Source organism: Cynocephalus volans, chromosome 2, assembly GCF_027409185.1.
Source record: "Cynocephalus volans isolate mCynVol1 chromosome 2, mCynVol1.pri, whole genome shotgun sequence".
NCBI lineage: Eukaryota > Metazoa > Chordata > Mammalia > Dermoptera > Cynocephalidae > Cynocephalus > Cynocephalus volans.
Window position 1 is genome coordinate 157,210,129 of NC_084461.1, and position 24,662 is coordinate 157,234,790.

Consider the following 24,662-nt stretch of genomic DNA (forward strand, 5'->3'; position numbering starts at 1 on the left):
CAGGGACAGAGTGCATGTCTCAGACCAAGGCTGAACCAGAACTACAGAAAAGTCCTCTCCCTTTACCCATCCCCAAAACTAGACTAGCAAGCATAGAAAAAGTAATAGCAATCTACTGCTGGGAAAGGGGCAAAAGCACCAACAGAAATCCCCTCTGAAGTGCAGGTCCAAAGGTAAGACCTAAAGCCGAAAGTAGATGCTGAGAAAAACCTTCTAGCAAACCAGCCAGGTGCCCTGGCAAAAAGGTAATGCTAGAGGAATTTGAAGCCTATGAAGCACTGAGGGTAAACTCAGGGAAAAAAATGTAGATACAACTTAACTGCTAACTACTAGACTGTCTCAACCTCCCTACCCCCAATGACACGCATACGCACACATACATTGAAGAAAGGAAAAAGTATGTCCATTTCCAGGCATAAATACTACTTACCTCAGTCTCTACTGTTCTTCTCAAAATGTACAGCTTTCAACCAAAAGTTATTAAATATACATTAAAGGGAGAAAAAAACAATACAGTGTCAAGAGGCAAAGCAATCAACAGAACCAGACTCAGATATGACCCAGATTTGGGATAATTAGATAAGAAATTTAAGACAACTGTGATTAATATGTTAAAAAGCTCTGGTGAAAAAGGTGAATCACGTGCATGAACAAATGGAAAATTTCAACAAAAAATTGAAAACTATTAAAAATACAATGGAAATGCTAGAAATTGAAAACATGGTAACAGAGATGAAGAATGACTTCAATGGACTCAGAAGTAGACTCAATACAAAAAAAAGTATCCAGGAGCTATGAGACAACAGGAAATAGTCTAAAATATGTGTCACTGGAACCCCAGATGAAAAAGGGAAATGGGGCAAGACAAATATTAAAAAATAAAATGGCTGAGAATTTTTACCCAAAGTTAGTAAAAAGATCCCAAATCACAGATCCAGAAAGAATACCAAGAAAAATACACTCTACACTCCCCCAAAAAATTCACACCTAAACATGTTATATTTAAACTGATTAAAAACCAAAAAAAAAAAAAAAAAAACCAAAGATACAAAAAATATTGAAAGCAGCCAAAGAAATAAAGACATGTTACATACAAAAGAACAAAGATAAGAATTAAATCAGACTTCTCATCAGAAACTCTACAGCCAGAAGACAATGGAGTTCATCTTGAAAATGATGAAAGAAGAAACTGTCAAGTCAGAATTCTATAACTAAGAGAAATATCTTTCAAAACTGAAGATACGCAGAACAAGCAAAGAGTACACTTGAACAACACACTATAAACCAACTAGACAAAACAGACACCCAACAACACCAGAATACACACTTTCCTCAAGTGCATGTAGAATATTCTCCAGGATAGACTATATGATGGCAATAAACAAGCCCCAAAACATAAAAGGATAATAATCATACAAAGTATGTCTTCCAACTACGATGGAGTAAAATTAGAAATGAACAAGAAAAGAAGAAATTTGGAAAATACACAGATATGTGGAAACTAAACAAAACACTCCGAAACAAATGGGTCAAAGAAGAAATCACAAAGGAAATTAGAAAATAACTTGATGAATGAAAATGAAGATAGAAACAATACATGTCCTCAAAACTTACCAGATAAAGCTAATGGAGTACTTATAGAAAAATCTACAGCTGCATAATGCTTATATCTAAAAAGAAGAAACATCACAAATCAATAACCTAAATTTCCACCTTCAAACACAGGAAAAAAAGAGCAAATTGAACCTAAAGAAAGCAGAAGGAAGAATGGACACATGACAGCTAGACAGAAAAATAAGTTCTATGAGTATACAGTTGACCTAGGCATCTATAAATAACAATAATTTACTACATGTTATCAAATGGCTAAAAGAGAGGACAGCAAATGTCCTCATCGAAAAGAAATGATTAGGTTTTATAATGATGAATATGCTAATTATCATTATTTGATCATCACACATTGTACACATGTACTGATATTCACACGCTGTACCCCACAAACATATGTATAACACATTTCAATAAAAAAATTAAGAAATATAAAAAATAAAAAAATTAAGTTTGAGGACAGAAAAAAAGTAATAAAGATTACTAAAAAATTTAAAGAGAATAGAAAAATGAGAAAATCAAGGAAACGAAAAGTTTGTGCTTTGAAACATTCAACAAAATTGACAAACTTTAAGCTACATTGGGCAGGAAAAGAAGAGAGAAGAGTCAAATAACTAAAATCTGGAACGAAAATAGAGACATTACTAACAACCTTACAGAAACAAAGCTGTACATAAGGGAATACTTTTAACAACTGTATGCCAATAAGTTAGATAACTTAGATAAAATGGACTAATTCCTAGAAAGACACAAACTAGCAAAACTGACTCAAAAAGAAACAGAAAATCTGAATAAAACTATAACAAGAGATCAAATTAATACCCAAAACACTACCCACAAGGAAAGGACCAGTACCAGACAGGTTTACAGATGAACTACACCAAACAGTTAAAGAAAAATTAATACCAGTTCTTCACAAACTCTTCCAAAAAAATGGAGGAGAAAGGAAACATTACTCAACTCATTTTATAAGGCCAATATGAGTCTAATACCAAATCCAGACAAAGACATCACAAGAAAACTACAGATCAATATCTCTTATAAATGTAAATACAAAAACTCACAACATAATACTGGCGAACCAAATCCAGCAACATATAAAAAGTATTATACACTATGACAGTGGGATTGATCCCAGGAATGCAAGGTTAATTTGATGAAAATCAATTGGTGTAATACACCAAATCAACAGAATAAAGGACAAAACCCACATAATCACCTCACTAGACAAAGAAAAAGCATTTGACAAAATTCAACACCCCCCCAAAAAAAACCAAAACATTATAAAATAGCTAAAAGTGTATTTTATGTAATGTGTACTTTACAATTTTCCTAGAAACTTATTTCTAATGAGCAAAAGAACTGAATAGTCATTTCTGGAAAGAAGATATACAAATGGCCAATAACCACGTGAAAAGATGCTCAATGTGATTAACCATTACAGAAAAAATGCAAATCAAAACCACAGTGAGATACCACTTTACATCCACTAAGATGGCAATAAAAAAAAAAAAAAAGAGTTGGCAATGATGTAGAGAAACTGGAACCCTCAAATATTGCTGATAAAAATGTAAAATGTGCAGCCACATTTAAAAAGTGTGGCACTTCCTCAAATGATTAGGGTTATCATGTGACCCAGGAATCCCACTCCTAGGTACATACTCAAGAGAAATAAAAACATATGTCCACACAAAAATTTGTATGAATGTTCATAGCAGCATTAGTTAAAATAGACAAAAACAGAAACAACACAAATGTCTATCAAATAATGAAAAGAAAAACAAATGTACTACAGCAATATAATGCAATATTATTTAGCAATAAAGAAATGAAGTATTGGTACATGCTAAACCATGGATGAAACTGAAAACAGTATGACAAGTCAAAGAAACCAGTCACAAGAGACCACATATTATAGGATTCCTCTTATATGGAATGTCCAGAATAGGCAAAATCTATAGAAAAAAAAAATGTATAGAAAGTAGAGTAGTAGTTGCTTAGGTTAGGTGGGATGAAGAGTTTGGGTGACTGATAAAAATATGAGGTTTCTTCCTGGAGTGATAAAAATAGCCTAGAATAAGATTGTGGTGATGGTTGTACAGTGTTAATATACTAAAAACCACTGTACATGTTAAATGGGTGAATTTGATGGTATGTGAATCATATCTAAATAAAGAGAAATAAAGACTTTCTCAGACAAACAAAAATACAGCATTCATTGCCAACAGGCCTATGACAAAGGATAGAACTGAATTGGGTATACACTTGCACAGTCTTTACACTACATATGAAACTATAAAGCATTATTTAAAGGTGACTGTAAGTAATTAAATATGTGCACTGTAACCCCTAGGGCAATCACTAAATATTTTTGAAAGATATAATCAGCCAATAGTAGAAATAAAATAGAATCATAGAATGATACTCAACAAATACAAAAATAGACAGAAAAAGAAGAAAACAAAAAACAACTCAAACAAAATAAATAAATATAAAAAGGAGAAAAAACAATTGAAACATCTTCCAAAATGGTAAATGTTAATCTAACCACATCAATAATTAAACGTAAATGGTCTAAACATACCAATTAAAAGACAGATTGTCACACTGAATAAAAAAAGCATTAACCAACTAAATTAAAAAAGTAAAACCTGCTTTGACTATAAAGATCCAGAAAAACCAAGCAGACAACTGTCAACAGTACTAATGGTGACAAAAACTTAACTATCAATTGGTAAAAATTACTACATTTCAGAAAGTAACTATTACCTATAATTCTCAAGACTGAAGGTAACTTGTGTACATTAAATAGATCTCACTGTACAGTTATATCTAGACATAACGTAATGATTTAACAACAAAAGGCTCTTTATGGTTAATTTTACAAATCACAATTTTATCTTAAAGCACCACAATTCAAATTAACAGTGAAAGAAAGCCTTATTTTCTTGAATCAATTATTGTAATAATTCAACAAGTTACACTGAAAAATTAACTGAAATACTTGAACATTTCATATCATATTAAAATACAAAAATATAATAATGATTAAATAACTTCACGAGTAACAAGGACAGAAGAGAAAGCAAAACCTCCAACAATTTAAGACTCTATTAAGTGACTTTCTAAGTAAGTGTTATTTTCTGCACCCTACTGATGAGGAAACAGAGGTAAGCTAAAAGCAGTGACCTGCCTAAGATCCACAGAGTAAGGGGTAAAGCAAGAATTAAAACCCAAGTATGCCTACCTCTGAAGGTCACGTTTTTAATTTCAAGGCTAAGCAATTCCTAAAAATTTTAATGGAATCCAGAATAAACAGGAAGTACATACAACCTTATTCAGAAAATTCCTTTTCCTAATGAAAAAACCAGTGTCAATTCTGCCACTGTTACAATTTCCAAACCATTCTCAACACAGAAATGAAAACATACGTGCAATTTTTCTTTTGGCCAAACACTTTGCTCTATTTGACTGTTTTGTCTTCATTTTCAGCAATCCATTCTCCTCCTTTGGTTCCTGTTTTTGCAAAACAAGAAATATAATCAATGTGGCTACCTTTAATAAAAGTAGTAATTTCTTTACCTCCTCTATCTCCTCTGTGGCTCACAGAGGCCTCTGAAGAATCAAGGATTGTTGTAAATATGCACATAAAATGTCAGGAGAAAAAAATCCTTTTCACTACAAAAAGGAAAACATGTAAGACCTGGAACCAACAAAACCATAAAAATAAAAATTTATAACCCATTGACATTATTATTTGTTATATTACAGTCATGTAAAAACTGGTCTATCTCCAAAATACCAGTAAGCACCAACCCAAGATCAGAAAAACTTGATTCAGGGTTTAAAAACCAATAATAACATTTAAACTCAGTGTGTATTCATTTATTTTATATCACCATTTGTCTACTGGGTAGTGAAGGAAAAGAAAAAGAAGGTAAATAAAGAATTCTACAAAAGTAAAATTTCTATAGAAATAAAGAACCAAATACACTAATCCCAGCCCACCTCAAAGTTTAATAAACAGCATTGAGGAAAGAGCAAAAAAAATAATTAAGACAACAAAAAATGAAATAAAGAAAGGAATAAAAATGAGCTGAGAGAAAGTGGTTGAAATAGAATACAGGCAAAGATGATGCAATATATGTATAATTGGGGTATCTGAAGAAAAAACAAAACAAAGTAACAAACTAATGTTAAAACCATAATCCAAGAAAATTTTTTGGGGGGACAGGGTGGGGGAAAGATCAAAATCTACATATTGAAAATGCCTACCATTCTTTGGGAAAATACACCTTGAACAATTAATTCCCAGACATCTATTAGTAAACAATAAATACGAAAAAAAATTCTTAAAGCATTTCAGACTGACAAACAGACCTAATCACCTACAAAAAAAAAAAAAAGAAAAGAAAAACTAAATGGACTTCACAGCCTACAAAAGCAAATATACAAAAAGACAGAATTTTAAAGAAACTCAAGGGAAAATTTTTTAACAAAAACAACATTCCGAAACAAAATTCAAAGAAGGTTTTAGAGATTAAGAAGACTAGAATCGGAAATTCAATAACTAAGACCATAAACAGACAAAAAAGAAACAAATGGAGTAGGAGCTGATAAAACTCAGGAAACAAATTGAAGATAGATAAGACCATCTTTAAAAAGAAAAATAAATTATTGGGTCCCCTAAAGAGATAGATTCAAGTAAAAATATAACAAGTATTATTGAAAATAATGCAAGAAAATAAGCAAAAGAGTGAAAAGTAATAACTTCCAGGTTATGTTGTTCAGAGAAAAGAACAAAGTAAAAACACGTAGCTTGAATTTCTTCTGGTGCATGAGTAGACAGATTTAAGGCATGATAGGATTAGTCCTGGTTATCATGTAAAGTTACAGCACTATCCAATGGGGCTTTCTACAATGACAGAAATGTTCCACATTTGCGCTGTCAAAAAAGGTAGCCACTAGCTACATGGAGCTATGGAGCACTTGAAATGTGGCTCATGCGACATCCAAAAAAAACTGAAAAGAATATCAGTCAAATGTGGGACAATTTTAAGTGGCCTGATGTATAATAGTTATAGTCCCTAAAAGGGAGACAGCCAGAAAAATATTTGAAGATATAATGGATGACAACATTTCAAACTTAATGAAAACTATAAACCCACAGATCCAAGAAGTTCTACAAACCACAAGCACAATAAAATTAACTTAGGGCTGAGCCCGTGGCGCACTCAGGAATGTGCGGCGCTGGGAGCGCAGCAACGCTCCCGCCGTGGGTTCGGATCCTACATAGGGACGGCCGGTGCACTCACTGGCTGAGTGCCGGTCACGAAAAAGCCAAAAAAATAAAAAATAAATAAATAAAATTAACTTAAAAGTACATCATAATCAAATTACTCAAAACCAGTGATAAAAGAAATTACCTCAAAACCAGCCAGAGAGAAAACACATGTTATTTACAGAGGGAAAAAATAAGGATGAAATCAAACTTCTTGTTGCAAACAACACAAGGAAGAAGACAATGGAGCAATATCCTTTGAAGTACTAAAAGAAAAAAGTTGTCAACCTAAAATCCTATACCCAGAATAATCTTCCAAAATGAAAGCTACTAAATGTAATATAGTATCTTGGATTAGATCCTGGAACAGGAAAAGGACATTAGTGGAAAAACTGGTGAAATCCAAATGAAATTCAGAGCTTAGCTAACAGTAATATAGCAATGTCAATGTCTTAGTACAACAACTGTACCATGGTTATGTTAGATGTTAACATTAAGAGACAGTGGGTGAATGGCCTAAAGAAATCTCCACAATGTCATTGCAAACTTTTTTCTTTAATTTACTTACTTATTTACTTACTTACTTTACTTATTTTACTTACTTACTTATGGTGGCTGGTATGGGGATCCAAACCCTTGACTTTTGTGTTATCAGCACCATGCTCTCCCAAGTGGGCTAAATGCCAGCTCCACAAACTTTTTATAAAGCTAAATTATCCCAAACTAAAAATTTTATTTTAAAAAAAATGTGAAATAAAGACTTCTCATATATACTAAAGCTAGAAGAATTTATCACTGGCAGACCCACTCACAATGTTAAAGGCCTTCAGAAAGCAGGAACATTAATATGGACTGGACAGTGTCCCCCAAAATCAATATATTGAAGGCTTAACCCCCAATTTGATGGTATTTGGAAATGAAGCCTTTGGTATATAATTAGGGTTAGATGAGGTCAGGAGGGTGGGGCCTTCATGATGAGATTAGTGCCCTTTTAAGAGACAATGGAGATCTCGCACACACACTCTCCTCACCTGTCTGCCCCCCCAACGCCATGCAAGAAGGGAAGCCCATGCAAGCATACAGCAAGGATAGAACTCTCATCAGATGCCAACCCTGCAAGTACTTTGATCTAGGACTTCCAATTTCCAGAACTGTGAGGAAATAGATTTCTATTATATAAGCCACCCTATTAATGGTATTTTGCTATGGCAGCTCAAGGAAACTAAGACAAACATGATACCAAATGGAAACCTGGAGTAACACAAGGGAATGAAGAGTACCAATGGTGGTAACTACATGGATAAACATATGAGATTTTTCTTTTTATCTTCAAAAGATAACTGATTATTCAAACAAAATAATAATAATGTATTGCAGGGTTCACAATACATCTACCAAAACAACAATAACATAAAGGTCAGAAGAGGAGGAATAAAAATTTACTATTATAAGGCACTTTTATTATACATGAACTGGTATGATACTGCTTGAAAGTAGACTTTGATAGGTTCAATATGCATACTAAAAACCCCAAATCAACTGCTAAAATAACAAAACAAAGAGTTATGGCTGGCAAGTCAAAAGGAGAGATAAAATAAGATCACAAAAAGTATATTAATCCAAAAGGCCAAAAAATAAATAAAACAGTAGAAAAAGGAAAAAATAGAAAATAGCAAAATGACAGACTAAATATCTAGATAGACTACCATATCAATAATGACATAAAACATAAATTGTCTAAACACCTAAATTAAAAGGCAGACTGTCAGAATGCATAATAAAGGAAGACCCAAGTATACATGCTTCTTTCAGGAAAAGTACATTAAGTGTAAAGACTCAAATAGGTTAAAAATAAAAGAGTAGAAAAAGAAATGTCATAAGACTAGTCAAAAGAAAGCTAGACAGCCACAACACAATGGAAATAGCAACAAAGACAGCATACAAGCACAAGGATGGCACTAAGAAAAAATCATCCAGTAAAAGAGATACAAAAATCTCTACAGGATTCACACTAGATAACTAGGCTGATGTACCTACAGGCACATACAAAGAACATTTGAGAAGTACATAATGGTTTTTCAACACCACACTCTCTCGAGTGAGCCACCGGCCAGCCCAGGTTTTCGTTAGAAATATTTAGACTGTTGAAAGTTCTAAAACTTTATGGTCATAGATTCTGATGTTTAAAACTTGCTTTACAGAAAGAGAAAATCCTTTTTGTTTAAAAGTAATTAAACATTATTGTTAATTGTACTTGTACATTACTAACAGCTACATTATACAGTAAATGTGGGGGAAGTCCATCTAGAAAATGTTAAACTGCTTTTCTAGAAATTATGGTTGTAGCATATTTCCAATTGGTGTATATATGTTAATGTGTAATTCATAGTAGAAAAGAGTTACATTTTTTAAAGTGCTACTTTTTTAATAAACCTTTCCTCTTTCCCAAATACCACAGTTTCTGTCCAAGGTTTTTTTGAATCTTGGATTTACAGACTGTCTTTTCACTAATTATGGCTTTTGTAGAAGTTGAGGAATATTATGGGAAATAAAATGTTACTTCTATATAAATATTGACTCCCTCCTTTCATCAAGTTAATTTTAGTCTCCTGGTCTACATTATGCTACATTATCCTGCTTCTCTATACCTTTTTTGTATCACAACTAGATATCCAACTAAAATTGAAAAACAATTCTACAAGCACAAAACTCATCTTAATTTTTAAAAGTAATTTAGTTTTGTGCCTAAGAATTCAGTAAAATCATATAACTTTCCTGCAGAGAGCAAAATGGTTTATGTATGGGAATGCATTTGGCTTTAGGGTCATTAACCCTCTTGAAATCAACTAAGATCTAACAGTCAACTCTCAGTATCTGAAGGGGACTGGCTCCAGGGCCACTCCCTGACTTCACCGCCCTACTCCCCCCTACGGATACCAAAATCCATGAATGCTCAAATCCCTTATATAAAATGGTGTAGTATTTATATATCACCTAATGTACATACTCCCAGATACTTTAAATTATCTCTAGATTACATATAATACCTAACACAATGCAAATGCTATGTAAATAAGTTGTTACACTGTATTTTTTTTACCTGTGTTATTTCTTACTGTTTGTTTTTTTTCCCCCCAAATATTTTAGATTTGTGGTTGGCTGACTCTGTGGATGCAGAACCTGCAGATATAGAGGGCCATCTGTAAACAAACACTAGTAGATAAAAACTAAATAACTAAAGTTTATTTTTGAGAAATGTCTTGTGTTTCTAAGTTTTTTTGAAAAAGTCATACTCATTAAGGAAGTCACTTTAGTAGTATTTTTTTATTGGAAAAAAAATTAATCCATGATGCTTAAATAGTAAATATAAGTAGTGCCATATGAGGAAACTAACCTATATGAAAACATGGCTATATTAGAAAGAAATTTTATTCTCATTTCTACACTACATATGTGACAGGATTGCAAAGAGTAGAAATATTGGTTGCTTTAGGGCAGTAGACATAGTTAAAGAGTGACTAGTACTTTAAAGGTCTGTATATTACCATATACGAACTAAATCATGGTAAAACAATGTTAACACAAAATTTAAGGTCATATTAACTAAAGAACAGCACTTCTAAAATACTGTTTTGAATATTAGGTCATCTGGAAGTTTTCAATAGCTAAAAGATACTTCTCATGTATTAAAACTAAATAAATTTGAGAAAATGATTTAATATAAAATAGTTATAACTTTAGGTCTCTGGTTTGTAAGTTAGTGTGACAAAAAATGTTAGTGTGACATGCATTACAAGTTTTGACCTCATGGATAACTATCTTCATCAATAGGTGAAAAGTTTATATTATTCCAATAATTGAACTTTTTGCTTTTGAGAGGTCTTACAATGAAACTAGAACCCATTATTTTGAGAGAATTCTATCGCATTATATAAATCAGTTGTTACATGTTTGGTCCTTAATACAGTTTTTAATTGGACAGATTTATTCTAGTTAAGCTACAGTGTTAAAATGTAAACTTGTTTTGATAAAAGAATTTTTCTATCAAAAAAAAAAAAAAGGAAGCTGGAGTAGCTATACCAGAAAAAGTAGATGTCAGAGCAAAAAATATTACAAGTGATAAAGAACATTTCATAATGATAAAATGGGCAATTAATCAAGAGATAAAAATCCTAAATATTTAAACATCTAATGACAAAATTTCAAAATATATTAAGTAAAAACTAATAGAAATGAAAACAGAAATAGACAAATCTGCAATTACGGTGGAAGATTTCAATAGCCCCCCCCAAAATATTTGTAGAATAGGCAGAAAATCAATAAGGACACAGTAGATTTGAACACTATCATCCAACTTCATTATATTGACATTTACTGAAAAGACTACCCAAAATGCAGTCTTCTCAAGTATACACAGAATATTTGCCAAGATAAATGATATTCTGGGCCATACAACAAGTTTCAATAAATTTAAAAAGGATTCAATTCACACAAGAAACATATAATGAATGGAATTAAATCAGAAATCAGTAACAGAAAATCTCTAGAAAATCTCTGAATATTTGGAAGCTAAATAACACGCTTCTAATAACTCACAAATCAAAGAAAAAATCAAAAGGGAAATTAGGAAGTATTTTGAATTGAATGAAAATGAAAACACAATAAGAATTTGCAGGATGCTGTTAAAACAGTTAAGGGAAAATTATAGCACTAAACACCTATATCAGCAAGAAAGGTCTCCAATCAATGACTATAGCTTCCACCTTAAGTAGAAACAGAAAAGGAAATTAAACCCAAAGTAACCAGAAGAAATGAAATAATAAAGATCAAAATGAAAATCAATGAAACAGAAAAACAATACAGATAACCAGTAAAAGCAAAAGTGATACACAAGACTGACCAGGATAAACAGAAAAAAAGAAATTACCTATCTGAGGAATGAGAGAGGTGGTATCAGTACAAAGTCTACAGATTTCAAAAAGGTTAGCAAGGGAATATTATAAACAACTTTATACCAAGAAATTCAATAACGTAGTTGAAAAGGACAAATTCCTTGAAGGACACAAAACTCACTCAAGAAAGAGATAACTTGAATAGCCCTATATGTATTAATGAAATTGAAACTATAGTTAAAATCCTTCCCACAAACAAAACTTCAAGCCCAGATGGCTTCACTGGTGAATTCTATCAAACATTTAAGGAAGAAATATATAAATTCTACTGAAATTCTTCCAAAAAACTGAAGACAGTATACTTCCCAACACATTCTATGAAGCCACAAAGTTGCCCTGATATCAAAACCAGAGACATTATAAGAATACTACAGACCAATATCCATCATGACCTTAGGTGCAAAATCCTAAATAAAATTTTAGTAAATCTAATCCAACAATATTATTAAAGGATAATGCATCATAAGCAACTGCAGTTTATTCCAAGAACATGGACTGGTTTAACATTCAAAGATCAATGTAATTCACCATACAACAGACTAAAAAAAAGAAAAACTATAAGTTCATCTCAATACATGGAGAAATGGCCACTGATAAAATCTAATATCTATTCCTGATCAAAACTTTCAGCAAACTAGAAACAGAAGAGAAGAACTTCTTCAACCTGACAAAGGGCATCTATGGAAAATCTACGGCTAACATACTTAATGGTGAAAGACTAAATGCCATCCCCCTAAGATCAAGAACAAGACAAAGATGTCTATTCTCACCAATTCTATTCAACAATATACTGAAGGTTCTAGTGAGGGGAATTAAACAAGAAAAAGAAATAAAAGGCATCCCTCTTGGAAAGGAAGAAGGAAAACAGTCTTTATTAATGGACAATATGACTATCTATGTAGAAAATCAAATCTATTAAAAAGCTACTGGAACTAATAAGTGAGTTTAGCAAGGTTGCAGCATACAAGAATACACAAAAAAACATTCTATTTGTATATTCTATTAACAAACAAATATTTTTAAAAATACCATTTACAACAGCACTGAAATACTTAGCGTTAAATCCGATAAAAGATGTGAAAGACATGTATACTGAAAACTACAAAATATTGCTTAGAAAAGTTAAAGAAGATCTAGAAAAATGGAGAGATTGCAAAAGACTCCATGCTGTTACAATGTCAGTTCTTACCAGACTGACCTAAAAATTCAAAACCACTCCCATCAAAATCCCAATAGGGTTTTAGTAGAAAGAGACAAACTGATTCTAAAATTGATATAGAAATGCAAAGGACCTAGCATACCCAAAACAACTGTGACAAAGACAAACAAAATTAGAAGACTTGGTTTCAAAAATTATTATAAAGCTACTGTAATCAAAGCAGCATGATCAGCATGATCACTGATTTCGTGACCAGATAGACAAGAAAGATCAGTAGTATAGAGTCCAGAAGTAAACCCACATTTATACATGACTGATTTTTAACAAAGGTATAAAAGCAATGGAGTGAAGAAAGTATAGCCTTTCCAACATACTCATATGGTGCTGAAAAAACTGGATATGATGCACAAAATAAACATGGATCCATACTTATACCATATACAAAAATTAACTGAAAATAGATCACAGACCTAAAAGTAATACCTTTCACAATCAAATTTCTAAAAGAAAACATGAGAAAACATTTGTAAATTTGGGTTAGGCAAAGATTCCTCAGATATACCACCAAAAGCTCAATCCATAAAAGAACAGAATAATATGGACTTAAATTAATAATTTCTGCTCTTCAAAATACATTGAGAATGAAAAAACAAGCCATAAACTTGGAGAAAAATATTTGCAAAGCTTATATCTAATAAAGCCCTTGTAGCTAGAACATATAAACAGTCTTTATATGTTTAAAGACATATAAACTCTCAAAACCCAACAATAAAAAAAAATTAAAAATGAGCAAAAGATCTGAACAAACACTTTACCAAAAAAGATATATGGATGACAAATAAGCACATGAAAAGAGCTCAACGCTATTAGTCTTTAGGCAAATACTCCTAAAACAAGCAGAAAGACAGAAAGTCTCAACAGAAGCAATAAAAAAGAACCAAATAGAAATTTTATAACTGAAAAATATATTAACCAAAATAAAACATTCACTGGATGGGTTTAATAGCAGAATAGAAATGACAGAGCAAAGAGTTAGAGAACCTGAAGATACAAATGATCCAATCAAAATAACAGATAAAAGATTCAAAAATAATAATAAGTAGACCTCTGGGACCCACAAAACAGTATCGAAAAGTCTAAAATTCAAGTCATTAGAATTTCTGAAGGGGAAGAGAAAGAGTATGATGCAGAAAAAATATTTGAAAAAAAATGGCTGAAAACTTCCAAAATCTGGCAAAAGTAATAAACTCAAAGAAATCCACACCCAAATACATCATAATCAAAAACCTAAAAGTCAAAGAAAAAAATCTTGAAGACAAACAGACAAAAACAACACATTATACACAGAAGATCAAGTGACTCTAAATTTCTTATTAAAAACTACGGAGGCTAGAAAGGAGTGGAACAACATTTTGAAATTGCTGAATGAAAAGAATTCTATATCCCACAAAAATGTCCTTCAGTAACAAAGATGAAATAAGACACTCAGCTAATAAAAAGTAAGAGAATCTGTCACCAAGCAAACTTGCTCTAAAAGAAATCCTAAAGGAAGTTTTTCAGGAACCTTACTAAAAGAGAAATAGAGAACCAGAAAAGTACCTATATCTATTAAAGAAATTGAGTTAGTAATTTAAAACCTGTAAAGCTATTAATTGCACATTCCAGAACGTAACTGTAGTGCTATATCTAACATACTAGTAGCAAAAGTGCTGGCTCATTAGTTCAGTGGTTAGAACATGGTCAAGTATTCGAATTCCTGTACCAGCCAGCCACCAAAAGAAAAAGAAAAAAAATTACTAGTAAGTATTTTGTAGGGAAAGTCATCATAAATAAATACACCTGAATTGTTTCCAGTCTCAATGGACACCAAATATACAAATGCTGTTATATACTTGTTAACAACATCTTCTAAAACAAGTGAAGACATAGTCTAATACAAAGGACTTTTGTACTCTATAGGGGTATAAGAAAGTCTTGGAATAGCTTAGAAGATGAAAACAGTAAAATTTCTGGAGTATTTCTATGATTGGAAAGACCAAGAAATAGAACAATTGAAGGTGCAGCTGTAAATAAAATTCTGGAATAATCTGTTTTAACCATATGAACTAAGTTAAAAAAAACAAAGAAACAAACAGAAAAAACACCTTGAAAAACAATGATTTAACAACCAATTTGTTATTTTATTTATTTATTTATTTATTTTTGGTGACTGGCCAGTATGAGGATAAATGGCCAATTTTTTAAAAAAACTAATCTACTTTGAGGTTTATAGTATTCAAGGAAAATATGCTTGACACCCTTAACCAAGAAAGGGTCCACTAGAATATATGCTCCATTAAAACGGAAAGTTTCTATGTTGTTCATCACTGCATCCCCAGCCTCTGGAATAGTATTTAGCACATAATAGATGCTCAATGATGTTGGATGTTTAATAAATGCTAAATTAATGAGGTTATAAAAAATGAAAAAAGTTTAGGGCCAGCCCATGGCTCACTTGGGAGAGTGTGGTGCTGATAACACCAAGGCCAAGGGTTCAGGATCCCTATATAGGGATGGCCAGTTCTCTCACTTCGGAGAGCATGGTGCTGACAATACCAAGTCAAGGGTTAAGATCCCCTTACCAGTCACCTTAAAAAAAAAAAAAGAAAAGAAAAGAAAAATGAAAAAGTTAGATATTATCAATTTGAAGGCTTATGAACAAACATTAACTATAGATTAAAATCTGAGAGGTTAATATCTGCAAAATAATCTGCTGAAATAGAACATATTCACTACATCAATAAGCTATTTTTGATGTAAGACATATTGAAGCTGGGCCTAAGCAAAAGGCTGAGAAAAAAATGCTTCTAGGTATATATACTTGATTTTAATTTTAAGAGCAAATAGTGATATCTAAGCTATCTTTCATAACAGGGTGAGCAGACGCTGACAGCAAAACAAACACTGGAGATTCAAGAAACTACTCTCTAAAACATGGAGGAAAAAATGGCGGAAAAATGGCAGGAAGGAATATATCTTTCTATTTCCAGAAAAGCAAAGACTTTCATTCAACTGAAATACTTCAAAGTGACAACTGAGAATTTTGAAAAGGAGAAACTGAAGATTGAAAAAGACAAGAATAAATCAACCTAATTCATCAAATGGTCCCATGGACTATTTTGGTACTGACAGAATCCAACTGGTTACTAACCCTTACGGGCATTTTCTTTCAGGCAGTGAGACAGATGCTCCCAACTACTTTGTAATATGGCACATATTTTGTAGTCTCTTTTATAAATGTATTTCATACAAGTCTACCAGGTTGAAAGAGGAATAGTTTGAGCTAAAAATGAATTTCTATTTCTTACTAAAATGCTATATACTAAGAAGTACTTTGCCTCTAGATATATTGTATAAATTTTAAAAGATTAGCTAACAATTTATACCCAACCACATTTTTGTAATAAGTTATCATATTTTGCATATTTACTATGTGCCTGGCATTTTATATACATTACCTCGTTTAATTCCTCTCAAAAATCCTGTGAGAAGAATATCACTAACCCTATTTCACAGATAAGAAATGTGAGATCCAAGCATATAAGATCAGGAATAAAACAGCTCTGTCCAACTATAAAACTCGAGGTGTCCTTTTCTTCCTCTTCGGGTTTTTTTGTTGTTCTTGTATTTTGTTTTATTTTTTTAACACAGAAGAATGTAAAAGGAGAAAACAACTAACAGAGTTCTTGTTCACACAGGTCAGTTAGCTTTATTTCTTGACAGGCACAGACTACACCCTGAATATTCACAATGATATCGGCTATCATTTATTGAAGTACCTCTCTAGGAAATTTTACTTATATTATTCCTAATCCTCACAACAATACCACACAGTAAGATTACTAGTTTTACAGATGACAAAAAATTCAGAAAGATCACACAGTTAGTAAACAGCAACTCCAACACAATGGCAGGTTTTGGAAAAAGCCCCTCTTTGATCTCTTAGGGATCTGGTCAGAGTAAGAGAATGGGAAAATGCGTCAACCCAAGTAATATTACTCAGCAGACACAAGTTATGATGACTGAAACGCTGATGCTGTAGGTTTATGCCATTACATTTACATTTTTTTTAAAAAAAGACATTTCCTGTTTTCCTTTGCACTAGGAACTAGGACATTTTCTTAAAGAAATGTTCAAATAAACAGAACAGTACCAACAAGTAAAACCTAATACAGGTATTTTCTGAGAGTGCCTACCAGCACAGGCCAAGCATTATTGTTAGGTGTCGAAGATACAGAATGCTTGCCTTCCGGGAAATCACGGTCCAGTAATGACAGCAGAAAAAACAGTGGCAATTTCAAAACACATAATACCACAGAAGCAAGCACAGGTTATATGGAAGCACAACAGATGGCCAACTGATCCAATCTTAAAAGATCTGCAACGATCCCCAGAGGAACTGACATCTAAACTGAAGAATACATTGGAAAGCACCATAGGCAGTGCAAAGAGCAGAAGAAATATCAAATAGTTAACTTGCTTTTCAATTCACAAGGCCAAAAAAGTGTCCCCTAATAAGATGACTGTATCAACTGCTTCCTTTACATTCTAAAACACACAAAAAATCTTTTTTTAATACACAAAAATACAAAGACACTAAAACAACATAAAGTACATATTAAAAAATTAGCAGCCCAGACAGTTTTAAGAACAATTTCTCATCAACATTAAAAAACAAATAATTCCTATGCCATTTAAACTATGGTTGGACATGGTAGAAAAAGATGAAAAGTTTCTATTTCACCATAACGCTGCTACTAAAATATGATGAAGGTAATACAAAAAAAAAAAAAACTATCTAAAACCAATGCCTCTAGAAATACATATACAAACTCCCAAACGATACACTGAGAAAGTCAATTCAATATTATGTTAATGTTAATACATCATGACCAGGTATGATTTATTGCAAAGATGTTCCAACATTAGAAACTGTATTAATGTAATATACAATATTAACTGATTAAAGAAGAAAAACTACACCACCATCTTGCTAAATAATGAAAAGGCAATTGATTAAACATCAACTGCCAATTTAGTAAACATCATTACTAAAAATATTCATACTAAATTAGCAATTAAAATATATTTCATTAACATAAGAACAGAAATATGAAACAAACAGCAAGACATCAGAAGTACTCCAATTAAATTCAAGATCACCACAAAAATGTGCTCTATCATTGATATCAATCAACATTATTCTGGAAGCTACAGACAATACAATGAAACTAGAAAAATGGGTATAAAAATAAGAAGAGAGAAAATGATAAATAATGCCTACCTAGAATACCGAAAATAATCAACTGAACAATTATTACAAAAATATGTGACAGATCAATGGCACAAAATAGAAAATCCAGAAATAGACCCATTTATAAACAATACTTCAGTTTATGATAAAGGTAAAATTTCAAATCTCTGGAGAATGGATAATTTACTGGAAAATGCTGGTACAAGTGTCTAACTATTGATACTCAGTTTCTCAAAATATATGTAACACTGTTTAGGGATACACATAAATGTAGTAGAACTGTAAGGAAAACATAGGAAGATAAAACAAATACAGTGGTTGCCTTTAGATGGCTGAAAAGGAATGCAATTGGGGAGGGATACACTAAGGCAAGAGGGTTTCACAGGTGTTGACTACATTTTTTAAAACTATGCATTTACATTTTATGCATACTTCTGTACATGTAACATATTTGACATATGACATACGTACTGCTATAGGAAGATCTCCAAGAAATATTATGAGAAAAGAAGCAAAACATTTTGTATAACATGATTCTTTTCTTGTAAAAATCTTTATTGATGGTATACACAAAAAGATTTTTTTCCCTAGAAGGACACAGAAGAAACTATTGCATATGGTTACCTTTCATTAAATGTATACTGCAGTGCAAACTTTCATTTCACACCTTTCTATATACTGTTTTGTTTTGGCTTTGGTTTGGTTTATAACTGTTTTAACATATCTGTGTATGTGTATATATGTAACATTTTTATTTTTGTTACTATTAAGATGGATTATCTAAGTGCTACTATTGACAGGTTATTTTGGTTTTTTGCTTTACACTTCTACACCTTTAAAAAGAACTATTTAGACAGAAATCCTAACTAAAAATTGGACTATGGGGAAAATTTTAGAAAATACCCAATATAGTTATGAAAAGATGTTCAATCTTGCTGATTATTAAAAATAATATATAAATTTTTTATCAAAAAAAGTGGTAATAATCTTGGCAAGGGAACAAGAAAACTAGTGCACTGCTGATAACAATATAAATGACAGCAGATTGTTAAGGTTCTTATGGAGTATACCATGTTAAAATTCTCAACTGATTTTCAAGGGATTATAGAGTCAAAGATTTTTCTGCAAATAAGGGTAAAAACCTAAAATTTGAATTCTCAAAAGAAAGTTGCAGTAACTTAGGTGAAATGTAGAGACCAAAAAGGAAGGCAAAGAAGCCAGTTCAGAATCTGTTGCAAAAACCCAAATAACAGATGATCAGGAGTCGCACCTAAAGGAACTAGAAAAACAACAAACCAAAGCCAAAATAGGCAAAAAGAAATAATTAATAAAGCTCAGAGTAGAAATAAATGAAGTAGAAACCAAAAAAAATTGAAAAGATCAATGAAACAAAGAGTTGGCTCTTCAAAAAGATAAATTGATAAAACTTTAGCCAGACTAACAAGAAAAAGAGAGGAAATACTCAAAATCAGAAATGAGAAAGAAGACATTACAACAAATGCCACAAATGCAAAGGATGATAAGAAAGCAGCAGCAGCCAGTGGAACTGCGTGGCTGGATGCGACCCCTCACCCCATGACCTTGGACACAGGCGGGGGGAGTGCCAGGCCCCACCCCCACACACTAAACCAGCACCACCCAGTTGAGCCCACCTCAGACCCAAGAGGGAGCACCAGCCTACAGGTCCAACCCACCAAGTTTGGCCCAGCAGAACAGCAAGGCACAAGGGGCTCATTCCACGACCACAGAGTCTCGAACAGAGTCTCAAGGCGGTTTAACATGACCATCATCACACCCACTGTCAAGCAAAGACAATTCACCCCCCACAGTAGCAACCAGGGCCACTTCACAGCCAACCTTAGCATAACAGAAGAAGCAAACCCTCTACCAAATGACCAAGCGTCAGCGGAAAAATACTAGAAGTACAAACAATCCAGAAGAAATGACACTTGCAAAAGGACACATTAATGCTCCAAAGTCAGACTCCAGAGAACAGGGAATCCTTGAAATGTATGAAAAAGAATTTTGAGCAATGATCTTAAGAAAACTTGAAGAGATAAAGGAAGACTCAACTAGAGAACACAATGAAACAAGAAAAAATACCAAGAATATGAAGAAAGAAATCTACAAAGAGATTAATACCTTAAGAGAACTTCTAGAAATAAAAGACTCACTTGGCGAAATAAAAAACACAACTGAGAGTTTGAGCAGCAAGGTAGACCAAGCAGAAGAAAGAATTTCAGAGCTTGAAGATGGTCTTTTTGAAATAACTCAGGCAGACAAAAAGGAAAAAAGAATTAAAAATAATGAGAAAAATCTAAGAGAGACAGAAGACAACCTCAAGTGCTCTAACATCCAAATTGTGGGTATTCCTGAAGGGGAGGAGAAAGGAAAAGGGATTGAAAACCTACTCAAGGAAATAGTAATAGAAAACTTCCCAGGTGTTGGGACAGGATACAGACCTTCAGATCCAAGAAGCTCAAAGGTCCCCAAACAGATTGAACCCAAAAAGATCCTCCCCAAAACATATTATAGTTAAATTCGCAAAGCTCAAAGACAAAGAGAATTCTACAGGCAGCAAGAGAAAAGCGTCAGGTCACTTATAGGGGAACCCCCATCAAACTAACAGCAGATTTCTCAACTGCCCTGTAGGTCAGAAGAAAGTGGAATGATATATGCAAAATAATAAAAGAAAAAACCTGCCAGCCAAGAATTCTTTACCCAGCAAGGCTCTCCTTCAGATATGAGGGAGAAATAGTGTATTTCACAGACAAACAAGAGTTGTCAGAGTTCACCACTACATGACCAGCCCTGCAAGAAATTCTCAAGGGAGTCATTCATATGGAATCTGAATAATGGTGACCACTATCACAAATACGTAAGAAAGAGCAAAACTCACAGTTAAATTAACAAAAATGCCAGCAAGAAAAAGCTAAATCATTCCACCTTAAATTTCCAACTAACACTGAAGAAAAGAAATAAAAGTGGAAATAACGATCAAAAGATATTTAAACCATCTAAACAAGAAGCAATTAAATGACAGGAATTAAGCAACACTTGTCAATAACTACTCTAAATGTGAATGGACTAAATTCCCCATTCAAAAGACACAGACTAACTGACTGGGTTAAAAAGCTAGACCCAAGTACATGCTTTCTTCAAGAGACCCACCTCACCTGTAGAGACACATAGACTAAAAGTGAAGGGATAGAAAAAGATATACCATGCAAATGGAAACCAAAAACGAGCAGGAGTAGCTATTCTTATATCAGACAAAATAGACTTTAAACCAAAAAACATTAAAAAAAGACAAAGAAGGCCACTATATAATGATAAAGGGAACTATCCACCTAGAAGACATAAAAATAATAAACATGTATGCACCCAATACCGGAGCACCCACATATATTAAGCAAACACTCTTAGACCTAAAGAAGGAGATAGGACCTAATACATTAATAGTGGGTGACCTAAACACCCCTCTCTCAGTATGGGACAGGACTTCCAGGCAACAAGTCAACAAAGAGACACAGGATTTAATCTATACCCTAGACCAACTGGACTTGGCAGATATATACAGAACATCTCACCCAACAGCTAAAGAATACACCTTTTTCTCATCAGCTCACGGTACATTCTCCAGGACAGACCACATGTTAGGTCACAAATCTAGTCTCAGCAAATTTTTAAAAACTGAAATCATTCCAATTACTTTTTCAGACAACAATGGAATAAAACCGGAAATAAACAATAAGCAAAACGCTGGAAGCTATACAAATACATGGAAAATAAATAATAGGCTCCTGAATGATCTATGGGTCCAAGAAGAAATTAAACAGGAAATCAAAAAATTCCTAGAAACTAATGAAAATAAAGATACTTCATACCAAAATCTGTGCAATACTGCAAAAGAGGTACTAAGAGGCAAATTTAAGGCAGTAAATGCTTATATCAAAAAAAATGGAAAGACTTCAAATAAACAACCTAACACTATGCCTCAAAGAACTTGAAAAACAACAACAATCCAAACCTAAAGGCAGTAGACAGAAAGAAATAATATCAGAGAACTAAATGAAAAAGAGACCCAAAAAACAATAAAAAGATCAACAAAACTAAAAGTTGGTTTTTCAAGAAGATAAACAAAATAGACATACCATTAGCTAGATTAACAAAATAAAGGAGAAGACCCAAATAACAAAAATTAGAAATGAAAAGGGAGACATTACAACTGATACCGCAGAAATACAAAGAATCATTAGGGACTATTATAAACAACTGTATGACGACAAATTTGAAAATCTGGAAGATATGGATAAGTTTCTAGACACACATAGATTACCAAGACTGAACCAAGAAGAGATAGAAAACCTGAACAGCCTAATAACAAGCAAGGAGACTGAAGTGGTAATTAGCAATCTTCCAACAAAAAAAAGTCCAGGTCTGGATGGCTTTACAGCTGAATTCTATCAAACTTTTAAAGAGAAGTTAATAACAATTCTTCTCAAACTATTACAAACAATTGAAACAGACGCTACTCTCCCAAACTCATTCTATAAGGCCAACATAACTCTAATACCAAAACCAGATAAAGACACAACAAAAAAAGAAAATTATAGGCCAATATCCTTGATAAACCTAGATGCTAAAATCCTCAACAAAATATTAGCAATCAAAATACAGCAACATATTAAAAAAATTATACACTATGATCAAGTGGGATTCATCCCAGGGATGCAAGGATGGTTTAACATACGAAAGTCAATAAATGTGATACATCACATCAACAAACTCAAAGACAAGAACCATATGATTATCTCAATAGATGCTGAAAAAGCATTTGACAAAATTCAACATTCCTTCATGATAAAGACTCTCAACAAATTGGGTATAGAAGGAAAATACCTTAACACAATAAAGGCCATTTATGACAAGCCCACTGCCAGTATCATTCTAAATGGGGAAAAACTGAAGGCCTTCCCTTTAAGGACAGGAACAAGACAAGGATGTCCACTCTCACCATAGTACTGGAGGTACTAGCTAGAGCAATCGGGCAAGAGAAAGAAATAAAGGGAATCCAGATTGGAAAAGATGAAGTCAAACTTTCTCTATTTGCAGATGACATGATATTATATATAGAAAAACCTAGACTCTATCAAAAAACTCCTAGAGCTGGTTAATAACTTCAGTAACATTGCAAGATACAAAATAAATGCCCCCAAATCAGCAGCATTTATATACTCAAATAATGAATTAACCGAAAGAGAAACAAAGAAAGTAAGCCCATTTACAATTGTCGCAAAAAAAATGATACCTAGGGATCAATTTAACCAAGGAGGTGAAAGACCTCTACAATAAGAACTACAAACCACTTCTGAAAGAAATTAAAGAAGACACAAAAAGATGAAAAGATATTCCACACTCTTGGACTGGAAGAATTAACATTGTGAAAATGTCTGTACTACCCAAAGTGATCTATAGATTCAATGCAATCTCCATCAAAATACCAATGACATTCTTCACAGATATGGAAAAAACAATCTTACCTTTCATATGGAACAACAAAAGATCCTGAATAGCCAAAGCAATCCCGAGCAAAAAAAACAAAGCCGGAGGCATAACTGCTTGACTTCAAATTATACTACAAAGCTGTTGTAACCAAAACAGCATAGTACTGGTATAAAAATAGACATTCAGACCAGTGGAGTAGAATAGAGATCTCAGAAATCACTCGTCAGGCTTATAGCCATCTGATATTAGACAAAGGCAACAAAAATCTACATTGGGGAAAAGACTGCCTCTTCAACAAGTGGTGCTGGGAAAACTGGATATCCATATGCAGAAGAATGAAACTAGACATGAATTTCTCACCACACACTAAAATCAACTCAAAATGGATTAAATACCTAGGTATAAGACCCGAAACTGTAACATTACTAAGGGAAAACATAGGTGAAACACTTCAGCAGTTAGGTCAAGGCACAGGCTTTATGAACATGAGCCCGAAAGCACAAGCAGCAAAAGAAAAAATAAACAAATGGGACTATATCAAACTAAAAAGTTTCTGCACAGCAAAGAAACAATCAACACAGTGAAAAGACAACCTACAGAGTGGGAGAAAATTTTTGCTAACTACACATCCAACAAGAGATTAATATCCAGAATATACACAGAACTCAAGCAATTATACAGTAAAAAAAAAAAATGACCCAATTAAAAAATGGGCAAAGGAGCTGAACAGACATTTTTCAAAGAAAGACATACAAATGGCCAACAGATACATGAAAAAATGCTCACCATCACTAGTCATCAGGGAAATGCAAATTAAAACCACATTGAGATACCACCTCACTCCAGTCAAGATCAAAAAGA

At 32.9% G+C, this 24,662-nt stretch overlaps 1 protein-coding gene across 1 annotated transcript in view; it reads right to left on the reverse strand.

The window, feature by feature from the left end:
* The window catches only part of UIMC1 (ubiquitin interaction motif containing 1), a 143,939-nt gene that overhangs the window by 91,113 nt on the left and 28,164 nt on the right, over window positions 1–24,662 (reverse strand). Inside the window, exon 3 of the mRNA XM_063086343.1 lies at window positions 5,040–5,124. Within this exon, the coding sequence (XP_062942413.1) occupies window positions 5,040–5,124 (85 nt within the window). The remainder of the gene's footprint in view (window positions 1–5,039; window positions 5,125–24,662) is intronic.